Source organism: Saccostrea cucullata, unplaced genomic scaffold (assembly GCF_032062105.1).
Source record: "Saccostrea cucullata isolate Sc308-1 unplaced genomic scaffold, CSIRO_AGI_Scuc_v1 ctg716, whole genome shotgun sequence".
In the NCBI taxonomy this organism is placed as follows: Eukaryota; Metazoa; Mollusca; class Bivalvia; order Ostreida; family Ostreidae; genus Saccostrea; species Saccostrea cuccullata.
Window position 1 is genome coordinate 61,239 of NW_026929218.1, and position 23,677 is coordinate 84,915.

General features: G+C 34.1%; 1 protein-coding gene and 1 long non-coding RNA gene across 2 annotated transcripts in view; one reads left to right on the forward strand and one right to left on the reverse strand.

The window, feature by feature from the left end:
* Positions 1–23,677, forward strand: part of LOC134280124 (multiple epidermal growth factor-like domains protein 10) — a 59,483-nt gene that overhangs the window by 8,010 nt on the left and 27,796 nt on the right. Inside the window, exon 3 of the mRNA XM_062762547.1 lies at positions 8,761–9,006. Within this exon, the coding sequence (XP_062618531.1) occupies positions 8,761–9,006 (246 nt within the window). The remainder of the gene's footprint in view (positions 1–8,760; positions 9,007–23,677) is intronic.
* Positions 15,279–20,938, reverse strand: LOC134280119 (uncharacterized). The gene is made up of 3 exons (XR_009994845.1): positions 19,898–20,938; positions 17,980–18,171; positions 15,279–16,169 (listed from the first exon to the last, which is right to left on the reverse strand). It is a non-coding gene; the product is annotated as an uncharacterized LOC134280119 (long non-coding RNA).

A 23,677-nucleotide genomic window follows, 5' to 3' on the forward strand; every position in this document is an offset into this window, starting at 1 on the left:
ACATAGAAATATATAGGAAAAATCTTTAAAAATCTTCTTCTCCAGAACCACTGGGCCAGGAAAGATGAAACTCATGTGGAATCATCCTCAGGTAGTGTAGATTCAGATTTGTTCAAATCATGACCCACGGGGCAAGGGTGGGGCCAAAATGGCCGACCCAAGTTTTACATAGGAATATATAGGAAAAATCTTTAAAAATCTTCTTCTCCAGAACCACTGGGCCAGGAAAGATGAAACTCATGTGGAATCATCCTCAGGTAGTGTAGATTCAAATTTGTTCAAATCATGACCCCTGGGGGGGGTGGGGCCAAAATGGCCGACCCAAGTTTTTCATAGGAATATATAAGAAAAATCTTTAAAAATCTTCTTCTTAAGAACCACTGGACCAGGAAAAATGAAACTCATGTGGAATCATCCTCAGGTAGTGTAGATTCAAGTTTGTTCAAATCATGACCCCCGGGGCAAGGATGGGGCCAAAATGGCCGACCCTAGTTTTACATAGGAATATATAAGAAAAATCTTTAAAAAATCTTCTTCTCCAGAACCACTGGGCCAGGAAAGATGAAACTCATGTGGAAACATCCTCAGGTAGTGTAGATTCAAGTTTGTTCAAATCATGACCCCCCGCCCTGGGGATAGGGTGGGGCCAAAATGGCCGACCCAAGTTTTACATAGGGATATATAGGGAAACCTTTTAAAATCTTCTTTTCAGGTACTTCAAAGCTATGATTAGTGATATTTATATGGAATCATCCTCAGGTAGTGTAGATTCTAGTTTGTTCAAATGATGAACGCCTTGAAGGGGGGGGGGGGAGTAAATTCAAGCCCGATGTGCTCAGGTGAGCGCTGTGGCCCCTGGGCCTCTTGTTAAAAAATCTTCTTCTTAAGAACCACTGAGCCAGGAAAGATGAAACTCATATGGAATCATCCTCAGGTAGTGTAGAATCAATTTTTTTCAAATCATGACCCCGGGGGTAGGGCGGGGCCATAATGGCCGACCAAAGTTTTACATAGAAATATATAAGAAAATTCTTTAAAAATCTTCTTCTCAAGAATGACAAAGCCATAATTCATCATATCTATATGGAAGCATGCTCAGGTAGTGTAGATTCAAGTTTGTTCAAATCATGACCCCCGGGGGTAGGGCGGGTCTATAATGGCCGACCAAAGTTTTACATAGAAATATTTAGGAAAATTCTTTAAAAACCTTATCTCAAGAATAACAAAGTCATAATTGATCATATTTATATGGAAACATCCTCAGGTACTGAAGATTCAAATTTGTTCAAATCATGACCCCCGGTGGTAGGGCAGGGCCACAATGGCCAATCAAAGTTTTACATAGACATATATAGGAAAATTCTTTAAAACTCATCTTATCAAGAATAGCAAACCCATGATTGGTCATGTGACTACTATTGGATTTAAACTATTTAATAAACCAATTTCTACATTTTCATAACCACGTGCTCAGGTGAGCGATGTGGCCCATGGGCCTCTTGAATTCTTCATAGTTAATATACATTTCAATAGTTGTAATATTTATGGTGTTTCTTTCAAAATGCCAAATTTTGAACCAATATCTTAAAAATGAAGTGAAGCCATTATAAAATTCATTCAAATTTTGTTCCTTCTTAAAGACTTTTATTGTCAGTAGTCAGTTTGGTTTTATTGAATACCGGTACTTGTGACAAAAAATAGTAGTAAACTAAAGTCTTTGTAAATGAAAGAAATTCCTCGTGTTCGAACAAATTTCGTTTTCCTCTGTTACTTATATATAAGCACCAAACTTTTCCATAGTCAATAGAGCCTGAAAGAAACAGAAAAGCAGCTGTAGGACCTGTTATTTAGGGACTTTGAATAGGCTTAATCCTCGTCACCAATTGTCTGTGATACTTCATAATGTAACATTGATAAAATGGTAATCTGTGCCTTTATTCTCGTTATGACTTTGAATCGTGAAAGAAATAACTTAAAAAAAATAGAGCTAAAATTATCAAGAATGCCAGATGCTCTACCAAAAATATGAAAATATTTAAATATAGATTTGTACGGAAGCCCGTTGAGGCCAGTCCAGGGAAAGAAATATTATTTATTGCGTTTAAACGCAACAATTATTGCGTTTAATCGCAATACTAATTGCGTTTAATCGCAATAATAATTGTGTTTAAACGCAAACGTATTGCGTTTAATCGCAATAATCATTGCGTTTAAACGCAAAACACTTTGCGTTTAATCGCAAAAGATTGCGATTAAACGCAATAATATTGCGATTAAACGCAATAATTATTGCGTTTAAACGCAATAATATTTTTGCGTTTAATCGCAATAATATTTTTGCGATTAATCGCAATACTTTTGCGATTAAACGCAATACTTTTGCGATTAAACGCAATAATTATTGCGTTTAAAAACAATAAAAAATATTTCCTTCTCTGAACTGGCCTCAACGGGCTTCCGTAGATTTGCGATTCAATGTCAGGAATGTGTGATATCTTAAAATTGAAAATTATCATGATTCTTCTATAAAAATATAATCAGCATACCGTATAGTGGCTAATTTTAGCGGGGTGCTAATTTTGGCTTATTTTTGGCGTTTTGATGGCACTCCGCTAAAATTTTAATCGCTAAAATAGTCAGTCCTTTTCTTAGTGTTCATATGCTAAGGGATGAAACCCTGTGTCCGCTAAAATAAATTACGCCAAAATTATTGACATATCTTTGAGCAGGCAAAACACCAAATTTTACACCCGCCAAGAAAACCCGCTATACGGTATATGATTTGGTTTGTTTCAATGGCAGTCATAAAATGAGGGATTTATTTGATTGTGTATTAACTTGACTTCATTTCTGTCATTTCAATATTTTTTTATACCTCGTCTTAAGACGGGACGTATTATGTTATAGGCTTCATGTCTGTCCGTCTGTTAGCTTTTTCGTTTCCGGCTCATTACTTAAATACTATTAGGCCTAGGATTATCAAAGAAGTCGGTTCACTTTATGCATAAAATGGCCCTGTTAATATACCAATTAATTGATCAACAATTGATTTTCTATTTGAAGTATTAAATTAAAATAGAGACTTGGTGCTTTAATATCCTTTTAAAAAATTTCTTCTAAAAGTCCAGGTCTAGGAGAACTGGCTTTATGAAATTGCAATGTTCTTGAATTTGTAGGTAAACAGGTAGAATTGAGTACTTTCAGTAAAGAAAAATAATAAATATGAGCGCACTCTCTGATCTAAAAAATAGAACATGTCCATTAATCCTCAGAAACAGTTCTATCATTTACTAGTTGCATATTTTAGATCAGAGATTGCACTCTATATGAAATATAAAAAAATGGCTTTAAAAATTGGCCATTTTTGGAGACTTTTTCAGAATATGAGGAAATTGACGCATTTCGTGACGTCATAATGCATTGACTAACCAGAAAATGACGTCATTTTTGATAGATACGCACTCACCAAAGATCTAAGTGATATTTAATGCATTTTAACTAAAACTATGCAGTTTAAGTTTTTCAGAAATTCACAGGGCCAAATAAGGCAAAAGTGAACCTTGTTCTTTGTCATCTGATGTATCTTGGGTAGAGGGTGTGTCGCGCACAAAAAGTAAGTCGCTCTGACCTTTACTTAAAAAGTTATAGACAAGTAGAGCTTTTTAAAAAAGCTTACCGTCTTTAGCAACAATCTTAAACAGTAAATAAAACTGATCTACATATCAGGCCTTATCATTTTTAGCCGGGCTTATTGCTCAAAGAGCAATTGCCGGCTTATGTGATCCTGTTCAAGGCAGGATGTTGACCCCATAGTCGCCATTTTAAAGTTACGCGCAAAAATATAGTTCTTACTCTCAACCGCTTTTGAGATAATACAAACGCTAAATAAAGCAACAAAAATAAAACGAAGTTTTATCTATATAAAATAAACATTAGAAGTAATGACTTTGAAAACTTCATAAGTCAAAGAACATAGTTCATTAGCGTAAGGATTTTTGATAATCAGTGTTACCTTAGTTCTCTACACATACGAGGTAAAGCAGGAGAGGGGACCAGACTGGCCTGTTTGTTTACATTCAGCTGTGGTACCAGATTAATTCTGATTCTGACGAAATCGGACCGTGGTATTAGGATTGAAAAACTCACTGTCAGTGTCTTATCATTTATACTGATAGTTTTAAAATAATTTTTTCATCAGAATAGAAACGTGATTCATGTAAGAAATCCATTCTACTCTGTAAATGAGCCCGGCTCTCTGTACTTCTGAGTACTTTGATTTTTCTTGATTTTGTATTTCTATATTAGCTTTTTACTGGCATTTGCCCTACCGCAGTTGTCGCATGTTATTATTTAGCATGTTATTTAGAAGTAATTGCTGCTGATTTTGTTCTTCGTTTTGTCATTTTTTAAGATTGAAAATCTTGCAAAATTGTTAAGTTGTACGAAAATTAGATCATCAGAAAGTTATCTCCCTTGTTTTGAACAGCATTTCAACCAATGAAATAATTGAAAATTTTCACATCATGCAATTTCTACCAATCACAAAAGAGAGGAAGTGCATAGTCCGAAGACTGTAAAAAACTTCACCTATATAATACCGTCTTCCTTGGAAGACGGTAACAAATATGGAAAAATCCTTTCCGGCCCATAACTAGAAAACTATATGAGTTACAATCATCGAACTTGGCCAGTTTATGCATCTTAGGTAGAAGTTGTGTCGCGACCTATTTCAAGGTCACTGTGACCTTTAATTTAAGTGAAATTAAAAAAAAAAATTTTCTACTATTTGTTTACACATCCCAAATAATGTAAGAGTACTGCACTGTCCTTATTAAAACAAGAGGCCCATGGGCCACATCGCTCACCTGAGTAACTTGGGTGATGCAGATCTTTTTAAAAGATTTGTTCTATATATATTTCTATGTAAAACTTGGATTCCCCATTGTGGCCCCGCCCTATGCCCGAGGGTCATGATTTTAACAATTTAATATCTACACTACTCAAGGATGCTTCCACATAAGTTTCAGCTTTCCTGGCCTAGTGGTTCTTGAAAAGAAGATTTTAAAATATTTGTTCAATAAATTTCTATGTAAAACTTGGATTCCCTATTGTGGCCCCGCCCTACCCCCGGGGGTCATGATTTTAACAATTTTATATCTACACTACCAAAGGATGCTCCCACATAAGTTTCAGCTTTCCTGGCCCAGTGGTTCTTGAGAAGAAGATTTTCAAAGATTTGTTCTATATATTTCTATGTAAAACTTGGATTCCCTATTGTGGCCCCGCCCTAACCTCGGGGGTCATGATTTTAACAATTTAATATCTACACTACCCAAGGATGCTCCCACATAAGTTTCAGCTTTCCTGGCCTAGTGGTTCTTGAGAAGAAGATTTTTAAAGATTTGTTCTATATATTTCTATGTAAAACTTGGATTCCCTATTGTGGCCCCGCCCTACCCCCGGGGGTCATGATTTTAACAATTTAATATCTACACTACCCAAGGATGCTTCAGCTTAAGTTTCAGCTTTCCTGGCCCAGTGGTTCTTGAGAAGAAGATTTTTAAAAGATTTGTTCTATATATTTCTATGTAAAACTTGGATTCCCTATTGTGGCCCCGTCCTACCACCGGGGGTCATGATTTTAAGAATTTAATATCTACACTACCCAAGGATGCTCCCACATAAGTTTCAGCTTTCCTGGCCCAGTGGTTCTTGAGAATAAGATTTTTAAAGATTTATTCTATATATTTCTAGGTAAAACTTGGATTCCCTATTGTGGCCCCGCCCTACCCCCGGGGGTCATGATTTTAACAATTTTATATCTACACTACCCAAGGATGCTTCCACATAAGTTTCAGCTTTTCTGGTCTAGTGGTTCTTGAGAAGAAGATTTTTAAAGATTTGTTCTATACATTTCTAAGTAAAACTTGGATTCCCTATTGTGGCCCCGCCCTACCCCCGGGGGTCATGATTTTAACAATTTAATATCTACACTACCCCAGGATGCTTCCACATAAATTTCAGCTTTTCTGGCCCAGTGGTTCTTGAGAAGAAGATTTTTTAATGACCCCACCCTATTTTCGTATTTTCTTGATTATCTCCCCTTGGAAGGGGTTTTGGCCCTTGATTTTAACAATTTAAATTCCCCTTTACCCAAGGATGCTTTGTACCAAGTTTGGTTAAAATTGGCCCAGTGGTTCTTGAGAAGAAGTTGAAAATGTGAAAAGTTTACAGACGGACGGACGGACGGACGACGGACACCGGGTGATCAGAAAAGCTCACTTGAGCTTTCAGCTCAGGTGAGCTAAAAAGTGTTAAATCAAGAAAATACTTATTTTTTTAAGCTTATACTTGACAGCAATCTATAACAAATATAATGTATGTTAGAGAAATCCTACCTCTCCCCAATCTCTCACCAGAGGGCGTTTTTACGCTCCGCTCCGGAGCGCGCCCTCTGGTGAGAGATTGACCTCTCCCATGAGTGTAATTATCAAGCACTGGTCAAGAAGAATTTTGATAAAAGAAAATTGCATGTGAAATTAGAGAGAAATTAATGAGTTTTGAGTGTGAGGAGCTAACTGATAGAGCATCGGTGTTATCTATATCCCTTGAGTATTGGGCAAATGGGTAAGCCTGTTGGATTTCTTGTTGGCTAGCCTAAATTTTTTTTAAAATGAATTTGATGAAAAGTAATTAAAACTAATTTGATATTGCATAATATACAATCTGATATTATATACATGTAATATTATTAATTTAAAAACTAGTTTTATGGGGTGGGGTGGATTCAGCATGTCCATATGAATTACATATTAAAACCTGACATTAAATCTCAACCAAAAAAAAAATCTTTGTGTATTTTATGTTTTAAAAAAATCATGGTCGAAAGTGCAGACCCATTCATCTCTTCGTAATAATGAATAGACAAGCATCCAGTTAAAGATTAATTAATGAGTTTAATGTAGGAAGGCTAGCTGTCTCAATGACTCTGATCAAGCAGTCTTATCTGTATCCTTTGGGGATTAGACAGAAGAACTGCTGGTCAGTTTATAGCATATGTCACTTGATAGCCAGCCTTTTCTTTTTGTCCCCCCCCCCCCCTTGAAAAGTGGGGGATATTAATTTGGGTCTGTCCGTCCATCTGTCTTTCTGTCTGTCTTTAACGCTTTCGTTTCCACAGATATCTCGAGAACCTCTTAAGCTTTCGCAATGAAATTTTGCATAGCAACTCCCTATGGAATAAAGAAGAACACTGTTGATTTTGAGGTCAAAAAGTCAAAGGTCAAGGTCATAAATTAGCAAATTCTGTTTGTTAAAACACTTGCGTTTCTGCGTGATATCTCGAGAACCCTTTGAGCTTTTGCAATGAAATTTTACATAACAACTCCCTGTGGCCTAAGGAAGAACCCTATTGATTTTGAGCTCAAAAGGTCAAAGTTCAAGTTCATAAATTTATAAATTATGTCTGTGTGTATAACTACTATTTCTAGGCGATATTTCAAAAACATTTTATACTAAAACTCTCTAAGACCTCTCTCACCCCTCAAAGTGTCCCCCGTTTGTTTTATAAGTATTTATTGTATTACATGTCAGCACAGGGGCATGGGGAGAGTTATTACGTATAAAACAGGTTCTCGGCTGACTTTATATTCTTATTACATCTATTAGAACTGTTTAATAAAGGTTAAATTAGACACAATGCATTGTATAAAATTTTGACAATAGGGATCGAACGTGAATATATATATAATGAATGTGACTTCATACTTGCACATAATTTACATTGGTGTAAAGCGGATCGGTGGCGCAGTAGTATGTCTCTCGCTTCATGTGATAGAGGTCCCGGGATCGAATCTTGAAAGATCTGTTTTCTTTTTTTTTCGAAATACTTTTTTTTTAACTAAATGATAGTATTCAGCATGTGAAATGAAAAATTTATGAGGTCTGGCTTGTACAAACTCATAAAATCATCATTACAGTGTGATAAATATTCCATATGAAACGAAGCTTCTGTACATATAATAAAGAATAAGCAATCAATTCTTTATATCCATATTGGCATATTTTATTTGCTTCAGTATACATTTAATCATTCCACAAATTCAGTCAGGGTGATCCGACCCCCCCCCCCCACCCCCCGCCGAACTTCACATGGTTTACTTTTTTCCTAAGCGGGGGGACACAAATTCTCTGAATTAGCTTGTCAAAATTAATTTGGTATAGATTAAGTTGTTAAGACTAATTTGATATTGTTTAATATGATGGGCATTTGACAAGGTCTAGCACAACCAGTATAGAAATCTATCAATGATGTAATATTATAATTAATGCCTACATCACAGGGGATGCATAAATATTTTAAGGAATGGAAAAATCATGGAAATATTAGAATCAAGGTTGACGTGATTTTCTTGCACACTAAACTGTTCAAGAAAATTGTAATTTCTTGATGGGCGTAACATGCTGTGGCGCGGCACTTTATTCTAAAATGAATTACAAGAGTGATGGATACATGTATATTCTCAAAGAATTTATTTTGAAAAGATCAGTGCCATGATTATTGTAAATAATTTGATTGGATTTTAGGCTTTAATCAAATCATTAAAAAGTTGAAATATTTAAATCAATGACAAAAAAAAGTTTTTAAAAAAATGATCAAGTATTACTAGTATTTTAGAAAAACGTCCTCTGTAAAAATCATTAATCGTGAAGATCAACATTTTAAAATGCAAATAATAACAATTTCATGTAATCTTGTAGACAACAACTGCTTTTACAATGGCCGAGCACGGAGTTACATGGGGACTAAGTCGGTAACAGACAGCCAGTTCACTTGTCAACGATGGGATTCACAAGTCCCCCATAGACACTCGTATAATGGAAACGACTTCCCGGACCGCAGACTTCCGGACAAATTTTGCCGGGCAACAAAAGACGCCTCCAGACCTTGGTGTTACACATCAGACAAAGACAAACGATGGGAGCATTGCAACATCAACAACTGTAGTAAGTAACAACATAGAAACAATCACATAAACAACTCTAGTAAGTGACAACATAGAAACAACAACATAATTAAACAGTGTAGAAATTGACAACATAAAAACAACAACATAAACAGCTGTAGTAAGTGACAACATAGAAACAATAACATACACATCAGTAAATAGTGAAGACACAGCATAAACAGCTGTAGAAAGTGACAATATATAAACAACAACATAAACAACTGTAGTAAGTAACAACAAAGAAACAACATAGACAACTATAGTAAGTGACAACAAAGTAATGATTACATAAACTTTTGTATTTGTAAGTGACAGCTAAGAAACAACAACATAAATAGTAAGTGATAAGATAGAAACATTAACAAACACATCAGTAAAAAGTGAAGACACAGAAACAACAACATAAACTGTTGTAGAAAGTGACAATATAGATAAAAGATATTCAATGTTTTGTAGTTGAATATGGAATTTATTTCACGAGTGGGACAGGACGTGCTTCGCACTCGTAAAAATAAAAAAAAATCCTGTCTCACGAGTGAAATAAATTCTATATTCAACAACAGAACATTGAATTTTCTTTCCTTTGCCTCTGTCTTTTTGTAATACAGTCATAGGCTCGTGATGTCATAGTTGAGCGATTGAGACGTCATAGCTATGTGAAGTGAAAACACTAACCATGGATTTAGCAACATATTTTTGGTAATTTTACAGTTTTATTCGCTGTCAGAATGGTTTATCTATCTCCATCTATCTTATAATAGGTCAAGGAAGATTTTTTTTACAGCAATGTTCGTTATGGGAAGGGAAATCGAGAGTTTTCCCGCACTTCTGATATTCGTCACACTATGACAGGATATCATTTTGATATCCTTTCACACTGTGACAGGATCATTATTATTCAATGAATAAATTACAGTATTTCACGGGTAAAAATGTAATAAACACAACATACACAACTGTTGTAAGGGACAACCTAGAAACAAACAACAGCACAAACAACTGCAGTAAGTGACAATATACAAACAACAACATACATATCAACATACAAAAATGTAGCAAGTAACAATGTAGAAACAACAAATTAAATACCTGTAGTAAATGACATCATAGAAACAAAATTGCAAACAACTAGTCAGTGACAACATACAACAATAACAACATAATCAATTGTATTAAGTTACAAAATAGAAGCAAAAACAAATGACAGCTTTAGTAAGATACAACACAGAAACAACAACTAAAAACAACACTGCAGTGAGTGACAACACAGAAACAACAAATAAAATAGCTTTAGAAAGTGACAGCATATTAGAAACAAAATCACAAACAACTATAGTAAGTTACAACAAAGAAACAATTGCATTAATAGCTGTAGAAAATGACAACATAGAAACGACAACATACACAGATATAGAAAGTTACAAGATAGAAACAACAACATACACATTAGTAAAAAGTGAAGACATAGAAACAAGAATATAAACAACTGTAGTGAGTGAAAATCAAGACAACATACAACATAGAAACAAATGACAGCGAAAACAACTGTAGAGTAAGTGAAAAAGTAAACAACTGTAGTAAGTGTTAACAGAGATAAACAAACAACTGTTGTAAGGGACCTATTTAAAAAATGTTAAATTAAGAAAATAATATTTTTTTTCATTATATACTTTACAGCAATCCATATCAAATGTTATTTTATAAGAGATAATCTATCTCTCCCAAAGTATAATTTTCAAGCACTGGTCAAGGAGAATTTTGATAACAGAAAATTGCATGCCTTGACATTAATTAGTGGACATGCATCAGTCAAAGATTAATTAATGAGTTCAATGTAGGAAAGCTAGCTGTCTCAATCATCTCTGATGAAGGAGCTCTTATCTGTATCCTTTGGGAAGTAGACAGAAGAACTGCTGGTCAGTTTAAATAGCATATGTCATTTGATGGCCAGCCTTCTATTTCTAAAAATCAATTTGTTATAGATTAAGTTTTTAATACTAATTGGTTAAATTGATATATTAAAAAAATTAAAATATCAAGTGACAATTTTCAGAGCATCATGTCCCACATGAAAGATATATGCATATGTGTGTGTTTGTGGGGGAGGAGCATCTGTCAAGCTATAATGCAACCATTTGATGATTATTTGTTATAATTAATGCTTACACCACAGGAGATGTTTAAACAAATATCATAAAGAATTAAAAAAAATTATGGAAATCGTTTGAAAGGTTGCCATGATTTCCCCTCACTCTAAACTGTTTATAATAATTGAATGAACTAGAGCAAAGCTCGTTGCAAAGCAACGAGTAGGTCTTGCGTCCTGTTTGACCGGAAGTAACTTTTATTTAAAAAAAAGAGAGAGAAATGACGTCTCTTATGATTTAAATCTTCCAAATCTATGTTGAAAATTGCAAAAGTAAGCCATTTTTGGTACTTCCTGTTTGACCGGAAGTGACGCCGACGGACGGAAAATTAAGTTTTATGCTTCCAGTGACAAATATTTCCCCAAAACATGTCAAAAACGGCAAAAATATGCAGTTTCGAACTACTTCCGGTTTGACCGGAAGTGACGTCACAGGACGTATTTTGAGGACATCAGTAGATTTTACCAGAGATTTTCAACAACTTTGCTCCTTTGATGTATAACAAATTTTCAATACTTTTTGAGATATCTGGAAAAAACTTTTGGCCCCTCTAGATCCCTTAATTTAGGGGCCAGCCCTTTTTCCGTGATATCATTTGAAAGATCTTCTGATTCTGCACAAATTATGTTCTATATATTTTAACAAAATATTTTTAGTTTAGAAGATAAAAAGCAAAATATGAGTAATTTTTGGCTCCTTCAAGCGTTCTAATTTTTGACCCCTATATAGCGCCATTTTGAATAGAGAAATCGAAAAACAAAAACCGATGTGCACAACTTCAATCCTTCTATTGTCTAAAATCAGTAGAATTTCTGCTCCAGCTTTAGCCGTCTCTGAGCCTTTGTCTGGAAACGAAAGCCTATACATTTTCGTTTAAAGGGAAATAACTCAAAACCGGAAGTGACTTTTTGAAATTTTAGACAGCATTCTGATAGAGTTTAGTAACTTCTAGTACCTCTGAAAATTTGAACGAAATCAATTGAGAAATGAGTGAGATATGAGGCTTCAAAGTTGGCGTCTAGGAAGTAGAAGAAAAAAAAATCTTTACCAACAGAATCAGTAGAAGGTCTTCCGTTGGAAACGGAAGACCTTAACAATATTTGACGGGAGTATCATGCTGTGGTGGGGCACTAGTACTTTATTATTTTTAAAATGAACTTGATATAAAGTTATAAAGATTAATTTGCTTCTGTATTATATTTTTTTAACAATTAATTTGCAGAGTAGCATGACAAATATTTGCAATTTATTTTTTCAATGAAATAAAAAAAAAAAAAAAACAACTGTTACAGTGTATTAGTATTGATGTTTTATTTGGTTGCACCTTAGTTTCATAAATTAAAAAAAACATAATGAGCATGCAATTATATTTTCACCCAATTTGTTTTAAGACAATGAAACCTCTTAATAGATCCATAAAATATTTGTGAATTGGCACCTACTCTGAAAAACCCAGCGGGGGTATTTGTCCCTACTGGACAGTTCTAGTTGATTTTGATGAACGGTGTTGCCGTTGTTACTTGAAATAGAAATTTCTGTGAAAATCATTCAAATCACTCATCCTACAGTTTTGGTCTGATTTCAATATAACTTGGCACACAAGTAGACTACACTAAGATACATAATTCTGTGCATCGGTTTTTGTCATTAAGGTCTTCCGCTCTGGCGGAAGACCTTCTACTGATTCTGATGGTTAAGATTATTAAGGTCTTCCGCCTGAGCGGAAGACCTTCTACTGATTCTGATGGTTAAGATTATTCCTATTATTCTTTTTTTTTTTTACCTAGATGCCAACTTTGAAACATCGTAACTCGCTCATTTCTTAACGGATTTCGCTCAAATTTTCAGAGTTTTTAAACGTTACAAAACTCAATTAGAATGTTTTCAAAAATTTCAAAAATCCTCTTCCGCTTTTGAGTTATTTCCCTTTAAATGAAAATTTGGTACTGTTCGTTTCCAGACAAAGGCTCAGAAACGACAAAAGCTGGAGCAGAAATTCTACTGAATTCAAATACTAGAAGAATTGAAGTTGTGCACATCGCTTTTTCTTTTTCGATTTCTGCCCTCAAAACGGTGCTAGATAGGGGTCAAAAATGAGAATGCCTAAAAGCGCAAAAATTTACATATATTTCCATATGTATCTTTTAAACTAAAAATAATTTGTTAAGATATGTTGAACAAATATTGTGCATAATTTTAAGATCTATCATTTGACATCATTAAAAAGGGGCTGGTCCCTCAAATTAGGGATCTAGGGACCTTGAAAGACCTTGAAAGTTTTTGCTCTATAACTCAAAAACGGTAAATATTTCGATATGGTTATCGATATGAAATGGGTTCTTTAACATCTCATTGATCTCATGAAAACGTTATTTTGTTCTAGTGATGTGCTATTAAATGAGCAGAAAACTTTATAATCCATGTACAGGTAAGTGATTTTATACGGCAAGTGAAGAAGAATTCTATGTGCGTATGCGTATAACACGTATATAACTAAAATAAATGTAATAGGGTGGACAAGAATAATATACCTATAGCTAAATTGAATGTTTAACTTTGTTTAAATAAGTTTTTAACGTATTCTCTAGCTGGATGTTATACAGATATTCAGAGACAACTTTCTCCTTGTGTTTAGTTTAAATAACAAGACGGGGGAGGTAAAAAATACTTATCATCTTTCCTTCGATTAATATTCAATGTAGCATTATCATTATTACAAATGTATTTATAACTAGAGCAAAGCTCGTTGCAAAGCAACGAGTAGGTCTTCCGTCCTGTTTGACCGGAAGTAGCTTTCATTTTTAACAAAAATGAGAAATAACGCCCAAAAAATGCTTTGAATCCTCTAAAGCTATGTTAATTAATGCAAAAATAAGCCATTTTTTGCTACTGCCGGTTTAACCGGAAGTGACGACGACGCATGGAAAATTAATTTTTAAGCTCCCAGAGACAAATGTTACCCCAAAACTTGTCCAAAACGGCAAAAATACGCGTTTTCCGACTACATCCGGTTTGGCCGGAAGTGACGACGCTGGACGTATTTTGACGACTCTATTAGATTAAGCTTGACATTTTCAACAACTTTGCTTCTTTGATGTATAACAAATTCTCAATACTTTTTGAGATACCTGGAAAAAACTGTTGGCCCCTCTAGATCCCTTAATTTAGGGGTCAGCCCTTTTTCCAACATATCATTTGAAAGATCTTCTAATTCTGCACAAATGATGTTCAATATATTTTAACAAAATATTTTTAGTTTAGAAGATAAAAAGCAAAATATGAGTAATTTTTGGTTCTTTTAAGCGTTCTAATTTTTGACCCCTATATAGCGCCATTTTGAATCGAGAAATCGAAAAACAAAAACCGATGTGCACAACTTCAATCCTTCTATTATCTAAAATCAGTAGAATTTCTGCTCCAGCTTTAGCCGTCTCTGAGCCTTTGTCTGGAAACGAAAGCCTATAAATTTTCGTTTAAGGGGAAATAACTCAAAACCGGAAGTGACTTTTTGAAATTTTAGTCAGCACTCTGATAGAGTTTATAAACGTCCATAACCTCTGAAAATTTGAGCGAAATCCGTTGAGAAATGAGTGAGATATGAGGCCTCAAAGTTGCGGTCTAGGAAGCAGAAGAAAAAAAAGAATAACTAGAGCAAAGCTCGTTGCAAAGCAACGAGTGGGTCTTCCTTCTTAGCAATAAGCAAAAAGTGAAATGTTCAAATGTCAACTTTGCTACCATTCTTTATTTCTTTGACTCAAACAGCAAAAACCCTTTCTTAAAGTCTGATTCTGGAGTGAGCACAAGGATAAAAAATCTAATGGTAATCTCTCCAACACCATTGAAACTGTACCTACAAAATTTATACAACCTCATATTTTGACTTTGATTTGTAGACATATACTAGTATCACCTATGATGCAATCATAGTAGTGAAGTGTTTTATGCTACGGATATATCATCAGCTTAAAAATTGCTTCAAAAACATTTACACCGTATAATTAGATAGTATTATAATAGAATGTAATCCCAATGTGTTACTGATGAACTATCTCCATTTTTTGTCAGTCAGAAAAAAAAACCAATACTTTTACAAAGAATGTGTTGTGCATGTCTCTAATTTGCAGACCTCAACTGGCAAATGGTGGTATCTCAATAAGAGTGTAGTAAAGTTCTCTGAACAGGACATTCAACAAAGAGATCTCCTTTTAAAAGCACTGCCCTTCATATGAACAAATTTTATTCCCCATCACTAAAGAATGCTCTGTGCCAAGTTTAACTTAAATTGTCCTGTGGTTCTGAGAAGAACATGAAATTCTGATGAATTTAATTCAAAGATGATAATGGGTGACTTTTATTTAGAAAAAAAATTACTACAGCATTTAAGCTCATATGAGTTAAACTGTATACAGATTTAGTGCTTTGTTGACTTTGAAATATGACTGGACATCTCTTTGATCTTATGTTTGAAACAACATGTACATGTCCTTTGTGCTGAAAAATGCACATATGTTAATGGTGTAGTTGTTTATGCCAAAATAGTAACTTTCCTTCAATAATACTGTAAAAATACACATATTATATCTTAAATATTGCTGCTGAAGACAGAGCTTTATCATCTTAACCATTAGCATTGGTATGCCTTCCCTTAGAAACGGAAGACCTTAATACATATCTATGTAAACATGCAAGATCTGACACATTTAACAAGAACATTTATTCCAAACTAAACATACTAGATTCTGTAACAAAATCTATTTCTCTTGAAAAACTGAAAGCAATTGATATGTTCATATTTGTCAAATTGTGGATTTGTCTTTTTCTCAAATCTAAATTCGAATATGCTATATTTAAAGTCATCCTCTTAAACTGAGACTGTTTCACATGACAGTTTCAATTTCATTACGCTGTTTATACTTTGTCATCTGATCTCCCAACAGATGCTCTTCTGGCAAATCATGATCAAATCATTGCTTGGCAGCAAATTTCAGTACTCAGATGACAGTCACAGTCACACCTATCAAAAAGAAATTGAAATTTTTCATTGATTTTTTTTTTTAAGTGCAACTTATAAGATAAGATAAACCATCAAACTGAGTTCAAAGATAGTATCACATTTTCTGCATGTGTATTATTTGTAAAACTACTCTATAATAATTATGAATATAGGTTTATAAGCAGTCATTTGAGGATGTTTTAAAATAACACATTAGATTTTCATGATTTCAAATAAGGGAAATGTACATTACTTGTTCATAAAAATTTTTTTAGGAATGGTAATGGTTAACAGTTGTTTAATGATTAATCAATCAGAAAGATGGCATTTGATTATAATTTTTATGTATCAAGATATATCTATTTGTAAAAGTGTTACATTAGGCACAGTGTGCTAATGAAGTAACATAAGTCACAAAAATTTATCGCATAAGGAACGATGAGCTAGCGCAAAGTAAAAATGCGGCTCTAGCTCCTTTATAACACCATGCTATACAAAGTTTATGACAACATGCTAGCTGGTTTAATACACTTGCACGCTAGCTTGAAGTAAAAATACACTACAACGCTTATGACAATCGGCTAGTGTGTTTATGACGACAAGGTTTCAAAAATGTTTCAGCAGGCTGTTTACACCACACCGTCAACCTTACACATAATAGACTGTGTAAAGTTTTGTTACCATGGAAGCATGTTTTGTGTGCATGTTGTTTTAAGTTGCCTTTGCCTGACAGTGTTGCGAACACTGTGTTGGCACATTGTTCCTAACACGCTGTTACACTTTTACAAATCGTCTTATCAGGACACAATAATTTTCATAACTCCTTCATTATATGGCAAAAACATTTCCCAGACTGTAGACTGTAGTACATTTTTCTGCGTTATGTTAATTTACTCTATGTACGCGGTCACACATTTTCCTCGGAAATTTGTCCAAGCGTACTTAATGTAAATGTAAGGCATACAGTGACTGTCTAAAAAATCTGCATAATTTTCTACCCACAGATTAAACAGAAATTGAGATTCTGTGGAATTATGACCCCGTGGGAAAAAGTACATCTATAGTAATTTATGATAATTATTTCAACTAAAAAAACTCAAATTAATGATTTTTCAAATAGCGTTATTCAAATTAACGTCTGTCCTGTAAGCGTTCAATATAACATCATTCTGATGACTCAATTGAGTGATATGATTTGCTTAATGGGTTTAATACGCACAAAATTTTTAGTAAATAATTTCATTTTGTGTGAAAAATAAACACATCTTATGTAAATGCCACTAAATTTCGTTAATTTAGCTCTGAGGATTTGACTAGACAACTTTTTTTGTTTACAACGAGGCGTTCGATATTGAACGCTCGTATGCGGAATGTTTCGGGCATACTTATATACGCTATACAAAGTTAGCGTTCAATAAAACGTCAATGCTAAAATTCTCTAGATTGTTGGTTGTATTTTATTAGAGACTAATCATTAGCTATATAATAAAACCCAAATACATCATTGTCTGTTATGGTAGCCTAGTGGTAGGGCATTCGCTTTGCAAAATCATGAAGCTGGGCTTGATTTTAATTCACTGCATCAAATTTAAGACATAAACATTTACGCAGTAATGTTCCTTAACAATGCACCCGGCATATAAAGTGAACGAGACATTAAAAACCTCACAGTACATGTTCACTTAGGACAATGACCCTGAGTTCTAAGTAAAGGTCTAAATTGATGCTTTTCAACTGTTACAGTACATATTAACATCTCTAAATATGTGAATGAGTGAAATTCTCAAATAAATATTATCAATCAAAATATCAGTAAGAAGCTGAAACTTACGTCACAGGTTCCAATCCCATTGCTAAATGCTTGAGACAGGTTACTCCGATGAGACTGTATAAACCAAGATTCTGACGTGTCACGGCAGGTGTTGGCAGAAAGAGGATCCCATACTTCTCAAAGGCAATAAGTGCTGAGTACAAATCTATATTTGCAGCTAATACTATCCCAAGTGGTGGCACCATAAAATGACTGAAAAATGTTTGATAGGCCAATAAACAAATAAACCATTCCTGCAGTCTTATCATACAAAAAAGCAAACTTTCTATTATTACATTTTTTTTTTTAAACAAATTTCTTTTGCAATTTAACTGAGCAATATTTGTCCTTTTTTTGTCAATAAAGTATGATATTAATTAAGACTTTGAGAACATCTATTTATAGCGAGTCCAGACAGCAGAACAAATCCCTGCTCATAATGCGAGCTCTTATGATAACACCTTGGCAAAAGAAGATTGTGACTTGCACATTGATCCATATAATGTTTCCGCAGTTAACTTTGGACCCACAGTGCTTTGCTTCTTTAACATGTTTAAGCTACATTCTTGTAAGAATTAATTACCAAAATATTCCAAAAAATAAAACTCACCTTAATTTAATGGATAAATTGAGATAAATAGTGAATAAAAACATTGCTCTGACATTAAAATCAGCACTTATATTCAAGCTTTAGACTGGTTATGTAGTAAGAGTGGAACGATAAACCGTTTGACGGTATACCGCGGTTTATTTTTCCCCTGTTCGTTTCACGATACCTCAAACTGTTATCACAGTTCGGTTCAATCGGTCCGCAATTATATAAAATTGTCTGTTTTGGTTCCTCATTTACAATTTTAAAATGGCTTCTGCATGAAAAATGAGGTCAATGAAACTGCAGACATGGCAGTTAAACCTGTTTCCAGCCTCATATTAAACGGGTCAAATGATGTTATCACTTTCCCAGTGTTAGTTTAATAAACATTTGATGAAACCTTTGAGTTTAAAGTATATGATGACAAACCTCTGACTCTTTAACACAATATGTCACGTACCGTGATACGTATCGTGAACTGAATACCGTGATACGTATCATACCGTGGGGTAGGTGTATCGCTGCACCCCTATTATGTAGGCCTAACTTAGTCACTTACACTACGACGACATGTGACTTCAGAGTCTATTACCCTGTTCACAAGTAGAGTTGAATTCGCAGTAAATTATCACGAAGTAAACTAATGCGAATCAAATTAATGTAAATCAAACTGTGTTCACATGACAGCTGATGCGAAGAAAACAAATGCGAATTAAAATTTTACTTCTACAGTCAGGCGTCAGTATGGGTATTATGACATCTTTTACAAATCATGTTACCTACAGCAGAAGCAGATGTATTTGACATAATGTCACAGTGTCTGAACACCCATTTTAGTGATTAATACTATTTTCTTAAGTTTTTCACTCAAAAATAGCACAAGTACTTTAAGCTGACCACCAATATGAAGCATTTTGATTTAATTTTGCCATTACGCATGCCTATGCGGTTTGACAAGCCTGATCTAAATTAAAACTGAATAAGTATCTGCCCTCACCCGAACAGTCGCACTGTCAATATATTATTAGTTGAATATATACTGTAACAATAAGTGTAGTTTGAATTATAGAGTATGATCACTATGATAGATAGTATGACTGTTGTGTTGGAATTTTTGCATTTTTGGTTTTGAAAGCGAGACTTAAGTGGAAATTACATCCTCAATTTTAAAAAAAAAAATAAAATATAAAGCTGTGGGGATTGACAAGGCTAACAGAGAGCGTCTGAACAGTAAAACAGATAATATATCGGTGTGTCTGTGTATTTCTAATAATATCAATGCTCTATTACTAAGCTGTCATGTAATCAGTACTGTAGTGTAAATTTTAAGTAAAAAAATATTCTAACCTTCATTTCAATGGTCCAAGCCAATCATACATTAAAATGTCGCCGTCAGCTCTTTCAGCACTCGATACAATTATCACTGGGAAATCCCAAGCAGAGTCGAGAGTGTTCATCCTTGTTAATGTGACAGTCGGAATTTCCTCGTAAACAATTCACACAAGATTCTTAGAATATATGAATCGGGATAATTCTGCTTAGAATAATGTCCCAGAGGAGTGACAAAGTACTTCGTAGCTGCAGATTAAATGTGCGTGAATGCATGTCTACATACGGCCTCTATGATGAGAAAATGTTCAACTTCACAAATCATTTCTATTTTCAGTTTGTAAACATGTGTCGACTCGATGGGGCACACTAAAAACGGGATATACTAAAGATCTGATATTTACCTGGCGTTTTAATTTTTAATTAAATGATAATATTGAGTATTTTAAATAAATTATGTAAAGACTTTATGACTTTGATGCATTATGCTATACAAAAATTCAATTGTTTGGAATATTTACAGACAATTTTGAATCAGGTCAAATCAGTTTTTAGTACATCGCGTCTTTAGTACCTTCCTATTTCCCACAATGCCGCGCGTTGTTTACAAACAAGAGACCCCGAAAAAAATCCTCTAAACTAATTATTGTTGTGTACATCACCACACTTTAAAATTATTTGAATAAAAAGAAAACAGAGAAACACCGAATCAAAACTATATCTTTCAGATGCATCAACTAAAACTGTGCACATGCAGTAAAGGCTTGGCTGGCTATAGTAGACAACTTGTTCCTGAAGGGTTTCTCACATATTTGTTTTATTACAAAAAACAATTAAATATAGCTTGAAGTTTATTTCTTTTTATATCAAATGACAAGATTTAATAAGTTCGAAATTATTTCAGTCAAACTTTTTCATAATATACCAATATTTTTAGCTATCAGAAAAAAACGTGTATGAGCTATTAACCCCTAATTATAGGGGCCAGCCGCTTTTCATTAATCTAATATGAAAGCTCTCGTAATTACACACAACTTTTGTTATATATCTCTTACCAAATTATTCATGGTTCAAAAGTTATTACATAAAAAGTAGCAAAAATTCAAGGAAAAAAAAATTACTAAAATTTGCCGTTTTATAGCTTCCAAACTTTAAGAAATCATCTTATAATTTTATCGTTCTGCACATCTACAATGTATTGGCAACAAGTTGTCTAACTTTCGTGTAAATATCTTATTTCGTTCTTGAGATTTTTAGTGGAATTAACGAGACATCAAAAATTATCAATTAAAGGGCAATAACTCACAAATAAAGGCATGCATCAAAAAATTGAAAACAGGTGTAAATAGGTTTAACTACAAGGTATCTAACCTGAAAGTTTCATAAAAATCAGTCCAAAGGTCTTTGAGAAATCGCCGGTCAAAAATCGAGCGGGAAAAAAAAAGAATAATAAGAAACAATAGAATAACAGTAGGGTCTTCCGAAGGAAGCGAAAGACCCTAATAATCTTTACCAACAGAATCAGTAGAAGGTCTTCTGTTGGAAACGGAAGACCTTAACAAAAAAATAATTCAAGCTTAAGATAATTCACTGTCATTTAATTCATGCATCGTGAATTTTCCGCGGACCCTGACTGTTGTGTGTGTATACTGTTATGAAAGCCGTTGATCGATCGCACATTCGTGAGGTCAACATTATCGCTCTTTGATTTTCACTCGAGTCCTAGATTGTTAAAAAATCAAGAAAATATGTTATTTGCGTTAATCGTAAGAATATTTCTAGACACAAATATACAGGTTTTCTTGAACGTGTATGTGTATTCAAAGATTTAAAAGTGTTAAATGTCGGATTCTTTTCTTTGACGAATAAAATGTGCTGCTGCTCAGGTATCTGGACGAGTTCATTGGTTACACTGATAGGTGACACAGGATGACCTATCGATAACTGCCAATTTTGATAGTGAATTTAATTGATAGTGAATGTGTCTAAATTAATGTTAAATTCTACCCTTGTGAAGTCCATTATAGTCTCGTTATTTAAAAAATAACGAGACTATAATGGACTCGTTATTTAAAAAATCGGGGATATCAATACTGCAACTTGTTTTTGATTTGTACGGGTTATTCTATTATTGGAAAGGAACACATGTAGTACGAGAATTTTTTAGGCCCCGTCTCCCCCTCCACTTTGAAGTAATTGCAATCGTTACACGCATACGGGCCTATATAAAGTTATTCTAATTGCTTTATATCAGAAAAATTTGCGATGTTGTTTAAATTAGCAAATACAAATAAACATAGCAAATGCAGGGGCGTAGTATCAGGGGGGGGCCAGGGGGCCAGGCCCCCCCCACTTTTTCTGCCGACATTACCTTTAATATAGAAAATGTTTACTGAAAGGAAGGTTGGCCCCCCCACATTTCAGCAAAGGGTAGTGTTAGAAAGAAAATGTACCCCAAAAAGTTTGAATTGAAAGATAGTTGGTCTTGAAAAAAGTTAGCCACTAACCCCCCCCCCCCCCCCCCCCCCCCCCCCCCCCCCGAAATCGGATTTTCGACTTTGGGCAATTTAACTTTTTCCTTTTTTTTTTTTTTTTTTTTTTTTTGCTTGTCAACTTTTTCAGGTAAGTAAACAAAAATTTTCTCAGGTTGGCCCCCCCACTTCCAAAAACGATGCTACGCGCCTGAAATGCGCACCGTAAGTGGAAGTGACGTTTCCAATTCTCATGAAAATCGAAAATTAAATGTAGCAACTTTGAGTTTTGCATTAATTGATACATAACTTATAATTGTATTGTACCGAATGTATTTCTTTATTTCCTCGAATAAAAAGAATATCACTATGACACGTTTTACGGGTACATGATTGTAACTAAGTACATGCTGTTTTACACGGAAGAGCGCCTAAAATATATACATTCCGAGCTTTCAGAATACGAGAGAAAAAAATGAATAATCAGAAATTTTTTTAACAAATGCAAAATTGTTTCCGAGAAAGCCATGTAGTTGCATACAAATATTCCAAGCCATTCTTTCGTGTTTATTGGACTGAAAGAGATTATTTAAAATTTTCCTCTCATCGCGATACGTAACCCCCCTTCCCTCAAATGATATGTACAATGTTTTCCTTCAAAGTCGATGTTAATTGGTTAGTTTGTTCAGGTACGTACAGGTCAGGACTGGTGTTGAAATCCATGATTAATCCATAACCTATTATAATGTTAACCAATAATCATACGCGACATTTTTTTTATTCGCAGGTTAACAAATAAATGAAAAAAAGGTTAGTATGCGTCACTAAACTTTCATATATATATAAACGTTTTAATTTCTAAAACTTGTGCCGATTAGAGTGTACAATCGAGCATCGAAATGTGTACATGTACTACATGTATTAGTTTCTTTGGGTAAGTGGAGGTACCAGTTTTTGCTGCATTTGATTTCCGGAATTTTGCATTGCATTTCCGACAATTAATAAGTCATTTCTAACATTCTTTATTTTCATTCTGGATTTTTACACTATATTTCTAGCAATTTAAAGTTAACAAAGAAGATGGAATCATTATTTTAATAGAATATATTTGGTTAAAGTAACACAAGTTAACTTTTGATGAAAATTTATTAAACGTAAGTCAAGCAATAAAAAGTTAAAGTTTGTATTTTGAAAAATAAATCAAATCAAGTCACAGAAAACAAAGACATGTTGTAAAGCTCACACACAGACACACACACAAACGTATTGGTAACTCGGAATAGTCCAGAGTAAAACTATATTTTCTTGATGATGGAATGTCCAGTAC